Source organism: Lipotes vexillifer, unplaced genomic scaffold (genome assembly GCF_000442215.2).
Source record: "Lipotes vexillifer unplaced genomic scaffold, Lipotes_vexillifer_v1.1 scaffold168, whole genome shotgun sequence".
In the NCBI taxonomy this organism is placed as follows: Eukaryota; Metazoa; Chordata; class Mammalia; order Artiodactyla; family Lipotidae; genus Lipotes; species Lipotes vexillifer.
The window spans coordinates 2375809-2385777 of NW_006773947.1; the positions used below are offsets into that span (position 1 = coordinate 2375809).

Here is a 9969-nt window from a genome sequence, read left to right on the forward strand (position 1 = left end):
GGGGGGGGGAATCAATAAAACACCCAAGGGGTTCATATTTATAGGTTCAGAGATTAAATCTGGCTGTTTTTTGGATCAGAAATATCAACACACAAGATCCTCCGTGTCCTCTGAAATGAGATTCTTGGAGACAAAGTGTGAAGTTATTTGGTCTCCAGATGTTTTGAGCATGGGAACACATCTGTCTACTACGAGACACAGGGCAATCTTGCACACTGGCTTAGAATAACATGTATGTTTATTACAACTCCTGTCCTGACCCGCTGGACAAGCTGGGCTCACGCTCAAACTATAGAGTCATTAAGAGCCAGTGCGTGATGTCAAGCTGCCCAGAAACTGCTGAGTCTGAACCACTCACCCAGAACGGAAGGGATTCCCCTCCCCTCCTGTGCACTGGCCCAATAACGGGGAGAGGCATGCTCTGACAAGAAATGCCAGGCCCAGGCTGTCACCTGTGCCCAGCATCACTAATCATCCGTGCAGTCACAAAGCTATTCGACCGCTCCACACCCCTGCCCGCAGCCCATGTGCACTCAGCTAGGATGCTACATACCAAGCAGGGTCATGATTTCACCACTTGGGAAGAAACAGACTCAACAAAATTCTGCAGGAGCCTGCCTTGTTCTCTCCCATCTGTCCACTGCGGGAGGAAGTTAAGTTTTCCAACAGGCCACCTTCTTACTTAGGCCAGAAAAAGCCTAAGTGTTCAGATGAGCATTACAGGAGAGAGGCTGTAACAGGGAAGGTTCCCCCTTCTCACCTTGAGGCCTGCAACATGATGGCAAGGTCCCATTCCAGAAGGGGAAACTGAAGCCCCAGGAAGTTAAAATAACTGAGCCATAGGGAGCCTAAGAGGCCTTCCTAAGTAACAAGCCTCCCAGAGAACAGGTCTGCACTTCCTTGGGGCTCCCCACTCCTGTTCTCTCCCAACCTCCAGTCCCACTGCCTGATGCAGACCTAGCTCCCCAACTGTCCCTGGAACATAAGTGACAAGCTCTAGCCATTTCCTGAATAAGCAAGTGTCCAACATTTCACGGTTTTGCTAAGATACTTGATACCCGCAGATGACTTAAGCAAGCGAACACAACCACCTTTCCACTAATTTCAGCAAATTCACCTTGGAATGGAAAAAAGGATCCTCAAGCCCTATTTTCTCCCTGTCCCCCACCACCAAGGCCTGGTTCAAGGGAACATAAGGACTTCCCTTTTCTTAGAAAAGCAAAAGGAAAACGCCAAGTTCTCCTGGGACACTGGAATACTTTGAGCGCAGGAAGAACTTCTCAGGAGGGATTCACGGCGTGTCTGCGACAGGTTCGGCTCACACGCGCCGCTTAGCCGCCGGCCGGACCCACGGCTCAACTCTGCGCCCCGCCTAGTCTTGCCTGGCGCAAGGAGAGTGCTTCTCCGGGTCCGGACCGGGTTTCTGGAAGCTCGTGATCCCCTCCTTGCAGTGGGAGGTTTTGGTGCCGCTTTTAGTGGGCTCCCGCAAGCCCTAACTCGGCACCCACTGCATGAGCATGGTGCTTCGGCTCTGTGAGTGCCGGGCTCGTGCACACACGTGTGAACACACACACACGCTCCCTAGAGACTTTCTCTCTTCCGCGTGCCCTCGTGGTTTGGAATTCGCGCCAGAAGCTCAGGGATCCGGCAGGGCGCGGGAATTGGGAGCGACCGAGTCCCGCAGCAGACAGCGGGCCGGGAGGGACGCGAGGTAAGGCGCGCGTGGCGTCCTGGATACTCACCGGGACCTCTGCAGCTGCTCGAAGGCACTGGCGCTGCCCCCCTGGCCCGGCTGCTCCAGGGAACAGTAGTTCTGCGAGGTCTGCCTGGAGAAGGCGATCGGCAGGATTCCCTGAGTGAAAGAGTTGAGGCGGCCACGACTACCGCTCCCACTCCCGGGGGTCCCGGAGCCCAAGAAGGCGGCCGCCGGCACATGCACGCTGGTAAAGGCATCGTCTTCCTCCAACTCCTCCTGCCCGGCGCCCCCGGGCCCGTCGGGCAGCTGCGGCTGAACGCAGGCGGCGAGAGGCGCGGGCCGGGGCGGCTGCAATTGCTCCCCCGATGCCCGGCCCGCGCCCAGGGGGCTCGCGAACCCTCGGGCCGCCCCAGGGCCAAGCACGGTCGCGTGGCCGCCGGGGATCAGGGTCGGCAGCGGCGAGGGCGGCGGATGGCAGGGGCCCGATCCAGCTGCCAACGCCGCCGCTGTGCCCGCCGCGGCGAGCGCGCCGCAACCGCCCCGCTCGGCGGCGGCGAGCAGGCTGAGCCGCGTCCTCGCGCCGTAGGCGCTGCCTGCGCCCGGCTTGGCCGCGCCGCTCTCCTCACCGCCGGCCCACTCCTCGTCCTGCAGGGGCGGCCGTCCGTCCAGCGAGATGTTGGTGAGGAAGGAGAGGGCAGCCTGGCGGCGCCGCGGGTCCATGCGGGTCTTCCTGGGGGGCTCGGGCGGCGGCGGCGGCGGCGGCGGCTGGGCCGGCGCGGCGGCCGCGGGCTGAGGCTGCTGCTGTGGCGGCTGCTGCAATCTTCTGGTGCCCGCGGCGACGGTGCCGGCGCTGCTGCTGCTGCTGCGGACGGCCTTGCCGGCGGTGGCGGCCGTGGTGGCGGCAGTCGCCGCCATTGTGTCCGTCTGCGGCGATATTTCCGCGATGCCCCGAGAAGCGAGCGGCGCCCGAGTGCTAAGCGGCGGGCGCGAGCGCCGGTGACCCGGGCTGGGCAGGGCGCGGGGCGCGGGCGGCGTGCGCGGCGGCCCGGCCCCCCAGCGGGCGGGCCATGCTTGCCCCTCGGTGCTCGGGCGGGGGGCGCCGCCGCTCCGGCCCACGCGCGCGGCTCGCTGGCTCGCTGGCCGTCTGCCCGCCCGCCAGCAGCCTGGGGGTTCTGTCCCGGGCCCTCTCGGGCCCCGGTGTCCGTATTTATAGGTGCGCGCGCCCCGCGCTCGCGCTCCGAAGCGCTCTTTGCAAAAACACTGTATCACGTGTGGGGAATGAAACCTGGGAGGAAAACAAAGCCGCAGGCGGCAGCCGCGGAGGCTGGCGGCCGGAGGCGGGGGGCCGGAGGAGGAGGAAGAGGAGGAGGAAGGGAAAGCCAAGCGGGTGGCGGGGCGAGGGACCGGCCGGGCGGTCCAGGTAGTCCGAGCCGACTGCGGGGAGAGTTGGTGGCTCCCAGGGCGCGCGCCCAGGTGAGGGAGGTAGCACGTTTCCTCGCAGCGCTTGGACTGGGAATTGGGGGCGCGAGCAGAACCCCATGAGTCACGGCGTGAAAATGTGGTCCCGGGAGAGTTGTGGGTTCTGCGGGACAATTAATTGGAGCGACGCGGAGATTTGGCCCGCGAGCTTGTTAACTGGATCCCGCGCTGCTGTTGGGCCCCGACAAATACATCCTTATTAATAGTTACACACCCCTTATGTGGACAGTCCCACCATAAAGCTGTCGCTAACCGTTGAGTTTGTGTCTCATTGATTCGCAGACTGAGGATGCAGCCCCTGATTTAAATGCATACCCGAGAGTGCGTAAGAACCCAGGCGCGAACATCAAACGTGTGGCCAGACTAATTGACACATCTCCATTGGATGGTGCTGTCACTTTTCATCTCTTTCTTAGCAAAGGCCAACATAAATTTTTACTTCGACCCAGAAACGTGCTCCGTTTTCCGTGAAGAACAAGGTAAGCTAATATGGCCTCACAACCCTTTGCCCTTGTCACCTTGCAAATTTTTGTGGGGTATGATCTCTTTTCCTCCCATATAAACTGGGAACAATATGCACAGCTACTTTCTGTCATTTATTTCATAAACATCCGTCTGGCACCTACAATGTCTTATGTAAAGATGAGTACCTGTCCAAGCTGCAGCTCTGGATCTGCGAGGGGTGGCAGAATTCTGTACCCCAACCTCATGCCCAACAAATGCCTGTCCTGGGGGGGTTGGAGTGGGGGGTGGTTACCATGAGCCATCCGAAAACGCCTGCAGATTTCCCAGTGCGGTTCAGGTGACTTACCAAATGCAGTAGGAACAATTGTCACACTGACTTGAGTTCTGTGACATCTAAGAAACCCTCTACACTTTCCTGAGGGAGAAGAAATGTGTTTAAGATCAAGGGATTACTTTAATTAAAGGTTTAAATTTAGCCTTGGAGCTAATGGGTAACTGTACATTGAAATTCCACTCCATTTCAAGTTCAAGAAAGTAAAATGAGTAATGTAGAGCAAATACACCCTTCCAGAGACATGCAGCCAGCCTGGAGGATGAGATATGGGTGAGTTCGGGTTACAGTGGTTTAGGACAAACATGGCACATGGCCCTTTATGTGAACAATTGTTCATTTTTTATGTTATGCCATTTTTAGGCCTTTTGAGAAAGTGGAACCCAGTGTCTATATTTAGAGCAGCCTTACTGCAGCTAAGCGACCAGTGCTGTGTAATTTCATTAGGATTTTAATTACTCTCTTCAACTAACGACTTGAAACTACCAAGTTACTTTGTTACAACTAACTTAATTTACTTGACCACTGGTCTGGTTGTGCTGATAGGCAGTGTTTAAAAAAAACACCAACTCTGCACATGTAAAAGAGAAAACTATTTTTATCAAAAAAGTGATACATGTTTATTGCAGAACATTTAGAGAATAAGATAAGCAAAGAGAAGTAGGAAAAATATAAAGCTTCACTAACAATCGCATCTCCTATGGAGATTTTGATTTCTGTCCTGTGTATATTTTTAAACAAAAGTTAAAGCGGGCTGTTTGTGTCTTGTGATCCTTGCTTGCTGTGTTGTGATCATCCTTCCTTTTAGAATATTCTTCTACAGCATCATTTTAATGACTGCACGGTGTTCAGTTTGATGGAGAAACTATAATTATTAAGCCTGTGCGCTACATTGAACATTTAGGTTGTTTCCTCTTATGCTGTTATAAAGAGTGATGATGATATCCTTTGTTTTGCTAAATCTTGCTACCATCCAATATTATTTGCCTAGGTTAAATGGATTTGGGGGCAAAGGACATACCATATTTTTAAGGCTTTCTATCCAGAAAAGTTGTTCCAATTGGCTTCCTCACTCTTGCCAGCGTTGGTTATTAAAATTTTTTCATCAATATTCATTTCTTTGCCCATTTAAGCTATTGTAAGGGTCAAATATGCAAACTAATTTCAAATATTTATTAAAACATCAAACAAGAATTAATACCAATTTAAGCTCCAAACCGCTCCTGTGATCTTCTTATGGGGATCAGGAGAGATACAATTTACAGTTCACCTACTATGTTCTAGCCACAGAAGATTTCTAATCCTTATGACTACTCTGCAGTGCTGGGGGTAGGGGAGATTATCATCATTAGCTTACAGATGAGGCTCAGAAAAATAAAATGATTTGCCCAAGGTCACTAGCTCTTAAAGTGGCTGGACCAGGGGCTTCCCTGGTGGCGCAGTGGTTAAGAAGCCACCTGTCAATGCAGGGGACACGGGTTCAAGCCTTGGTCCGGGAAGATCCCACATGCCGCGGTGCAACTAAGCCGGTGCGCCACAACTACTGAGCCTGTGCTCTAGAACCCGCGAGCCCCGACTACTGAGCCGGCAGGCCTAGAACTGGTGCTCCACAAGAGAAGCCACCACAGTGAGAAGCCTGTGCACCACAACGAAGAGTAGCCCCCCCTCGCCGCAACTAGAGAAAACTCACACACGCAACGAAGACCCAACGCAGCCAAAGATAAATAAATAAATAAATTTATATTAAAAAAAAAATAGTGGCCGGGCCAGTATGCAAATCTTACTCCAAGACCCATACATATTCTTGCGCCCTCTGCTGGTGAGGATGTTTTATGGGGGTGCTGTCTCCACATTTAATCTCATATTCATAATTAAGAGTCAACTATAATGGAAATAAAACAAGCTTTGGAGGAAGGGGATCTGGGTGTCAAGAGTAAGTTTCTTAACCTCTCCAAGCCAGTTTCCTCTGGGTTATTCTGAGGTACAAATGAGGTTGCTTGAGAAGCATTTTATAAACTTTAAAGTACTTTTTATAATGTTTGTTACTATACCATCCTAATCTACTTACTCCCTGAATTTTTCCAAATTCACTTATTTTTCACCTATTTATACATGGATCAAGTGTTACTGAGCAACTTCTATGTGCACAGCACCATCTTGCTACAAAAGGGATATAAAGAAGTGTAACCCTTAGCCCTTGTGCCCTTGACACTGAAAGTAGTGAAAACCAAAAGCTCAGGACACATTTCAGTAAAATGGTAAGGCAGACTCTGATTAAGTGATCAAGTGAGCAATCTGACTGGGACGCTCTATACCTATTATCATAGTGTGAAAAAGGAGCTTTTCATTTGAGGGGAGGCCTCAAGCAAGAGCCAGGATTTAAGCTGACCTGGGAAATGAAGGAAGGAAGTAGTTCAGTTCAGGAAGAGGAAATTCTGCAAATTCCTCATGGACTGCAAGCTTAGAAGTATAATTCTTACTAAACCAGTTGCCAAGGTTTGATGTTTTTCCACTTCTTTTCATATTGCTCCATTCCAAGCACCCATTCTGAAAACTGTAATTGCATGCACAAACTGTTTTGATTGACATACATGGGAGTCAATTAAAAAAATAAAAAAGAACCTGCAAGTAATCACTGATCCTTTAAAAAAAATAATTCCGCAGACCAAGAAGTCTGAAAATTAGCTTAGAGAAAACAGCGGATATCAGTCATATCAGAAGCCATCTGACATAAGTGGCAATAACAAGGGATTCTGATGCCAGCTTAGGCCCTTACAAGCTTATGACCTTTGGGACCTCCTGCTTGGGAAAATTACAAAATTTTTTGCGTTTGTTGCCTCGTCTGTAAAGGTAGGTTTAGTGTAATATTTTACCTTGCAGAGTTGTGAGGATTAGTGACAGCATGATGATGTAACTAGCAGAGTATCTTTAGGTAGCTATTATTAGAAAAATGCAAAATATAGAAGGTGCTCCTAACAAAGGCCAGGATGTTTTTGGTTCTAGGTTTTTGTAGTTTTCACTACTGTCGGGCAGGTAGGACCATGAGAAGCTTCAGATGTCAGCTCCAGTTCAGAACAGATTATTGTATTGCATGTTCCCTAAAAGTGCAGGCTGTTGCCTGCTTTTTATAGGTATAAAATATAGGCATAGTGCCGATGAGAAACCTGCTACTTTCCTTAATCAAATGAAAGTTAGATTTTCCAAGACTAGAAATGGAGAATATCCAAGAGACAGTCGTTAACACCCCAGCTGTTCTCCCTGAAATTCACCTTCCCGTCGGGACTCTTAATCATCATTTCTGTTATCCTGGGAGAAGGGGAGGGAAATCGATGGGGGGGCGGGTATTGTTTTCCCCTTTACAGTTTGGCATAGATACCTTAATTTCCTTACTTAATTCTCCAGGACATCTGAGACTAGATACAACATTTAAACGTGACTTGACTAGAAGCTCAGGGATATTTAACTCAGTGAGTAAGACAGCCACATAGAGCAACTTACAGAATATGACTTCCTTAGAGTCCTCATCTCAATATTTCCTAAATGCCAATCCCATGCTCGGTTCTGGCTTATGTTCTGTGAGTAGCAATGATCCTACCCTGGAGCCCTCAAGCTAATGGCAGAAAAAGGCATGGAAATATTTTCACCAAAATATATCAGGTATTTTTAAAAGAGAGAGAGAGAGCTATATGCACAGGGGTCAACCAACCCCTGGCATACCTCCTAGAGTAGGGGCTATTTCAACTTTTGCCCCCCAGCACCACCCATCTAGGACACTCTTCTCTCCCTACGCAGGAGAAGGTGCCCAGAGGAAATGGCATGCCTGCTACTGGCCATGATCCCATCCTCCAAGTCTCCTTTTCCCGTCTGAGGCCCAGCCCTCAGTAACTGGCACCAGCAGCCCCTGACATTGTTAAGTCATCCGCCCAAACAGGATCCTTTTGTCTCCAGACCCCTCACACTACGTGGAGGAAAGAGGAGGAAGGATGTTTTACCACCGTGCCTGCCTAGCAAAATGGAGGGGCCTTCAGACTTTCATAACTTGTGTGAGAAGCTGAGAAAAGTAGGCAATAGAAGACGTCCATTGGACTGTATGAACAGTCATGTAAGTGTGTGTTACTGACGTTTCAAGGACGACAGCTCAGCGCAAGAATGGATTTTGATAGCTGTTAGTCTGGGGAGACAAGTGCCATAACCCTTCATCACTGTCACAGTGCCTTTAGAGTGTAGATCCCCAAACAGTAGTGCAAATGCACTTACTCTGCAGATTTCTTCTGATCCACCAAAATTCTCCCTTGGATGCAGCCCAGCCAATTGTGAAGGACGAGGGATAGCCATTCATAATAAGCGGCCCGTTCCACTAGCCCTCCGCCAGAGGGGTGCAGCCACTGGGCCCAGGTTCGGGTTTTCAGATTCCGAGCTCTCCCACTAACCTGTGACGGCTGGGCCTCGGCTTCTTCATCTCAAGGCTGGAGCAAATCCTGTTCACCTCGCATGGTTACTGTGCAGATGAGAACCAAGGCATGTGTAGAACACCTCCCACTGTCTAACACATAGTGGGTGCTCGTGAATGGTGGCTGATGCTAGTATACAAGGGACCCCAGAGAAGCACGCCAGACTGGTGAGCAGGGGATGTCCCGTTCCACTGCCCAAGGCATTAACTGCCCTGGAAGAAACCTGGCGTCAAAACTGTGTTAAGAAAAATACATTTCAGGGCTTCCCTGGTGGAGCAATGGTTAAGAATCTGCCTACCAATGCAGGGGACATGGGTTCGAGCCCTGGTCCAGGAAGATCCCACATGCCGCAGAGCAACTAAGCCTGTGCACCACAACTACTGAAGCCCGCATGCCTAGAGCCCGTGCTCCTCAACAAGAGAAGCCACCGCAAGGAGAAGCCCGCGCACCGCAACGAGGAGTAGCCCCTGCTCGCCGCAGCTAGAGAAAGCCCACGAGGAGCAATGAAGACCCAACGCAAACAAAAATAAATAAATAAATAAATATACTGTGTTTAAAAAAAAGAGAATACATTTCAGATGCTACCCTGAGATGGCCTCAGTCTTCCAAAAGGGGATTGTTCATGCTCATAATGCCACCCAAAATCCAACTGCAGAATTTTTATGATATTGGCATTTTAAAGAAAAATCAATGAATTTTCTTCATTGTGTTACTTTTATACTTCAATTATAGCAAACTCTTGATTTTCTCTGAAATTAACCTGGTTTTATTTCTTTTGAAATTATACTGATACGCATGAATAAGCATCTCACGTACAAAGAAGAAAGCACTTCTTATGTAATTATAGCACTTCTTATGTAATTATGTAATTTCCTGAACATGCAAATTACATATGGCGCCGGCTTCCAGATGAAAGCTCTTCTAGACGGTGCACAAATCGACAGGCCTAGAAGGCTCTATGTCTCCCAGTATAAAAATGTTATTTTATAGTGTTTGCGTTTGTTAGGTCAGTCTCACATCAGAGAGGGACGAATGTGGCCAGATTCCGGGGGAAACATCACCACTTTGCCTGCCACTGGGAAGTTTAGCTGAGCTAATTAGTGGTCTGTGGTAACCTTCACTGATAGATGGGCAAACCACATGAAGAGACAGCCCAGAGAAACTGAAATGCAAATGCCTACCAATCGCTTGAAAAAAGGAGAAATAAGAGTGATGGACACTCTTATATTGCTGGTGTAGACTGGAACAACCTTTCTGGAAAGTCATTTGGCAAATGTATCAAGAGCCTTAAAAAGTTCATGCCCGGGCTTCCCTGGTGGCGCAGTGGTTGAGAATCTGCCTGCCAATGCAGGGGACACGGGTTCGTGCCCCGGTCTGGGAAGATCCCACATGCTGCGGAGCAACTAGCCCCGTGAGCCACAATTACTGAGCCTGCGCATCTGGATCCTGTGCTCTGCAACAAGAGGCCGCGATAGTGAGAGGCCCGCGCACCGCGATGAGGAGTGGCCCCCACTTGCCGCAATTAGAGAAAGCCCACGCATTTAAAA

The 9969-nt window shown here is 50.1% G+C and overlaps 1 protein-coding gene across 1 annotated transcript in view; it reads right to left on the reverse strand.

The window, feature by feature from the left end:
- Positions 1-3942, reverse strand: part of CABLES1 (Cdk5 and Abl enzyme substrate 1) — a 108231-nt gene extending 104289 nt beyond the window's left edge. The window contains exons 1-3 of the mRNA XM_007448622.1: positions 3933-3942; positions 3826-3848; positions 1743-3205 (exon numbers count right to left, since the gene is read on the reverse strand). Of these exons, the coding sequence (XP_007448684.1) occupies positions 1743-3205; positions 3826-3848; positions 3933-3942 (1496 nt within the window). The remainder of the gene's footprint in view (positions 1-1742; positions 3206-3825; positions 3849-3932) is intronic.
- Between the last annotated feature and the right edge of the window lie 6027 nt (positions 3943-9969).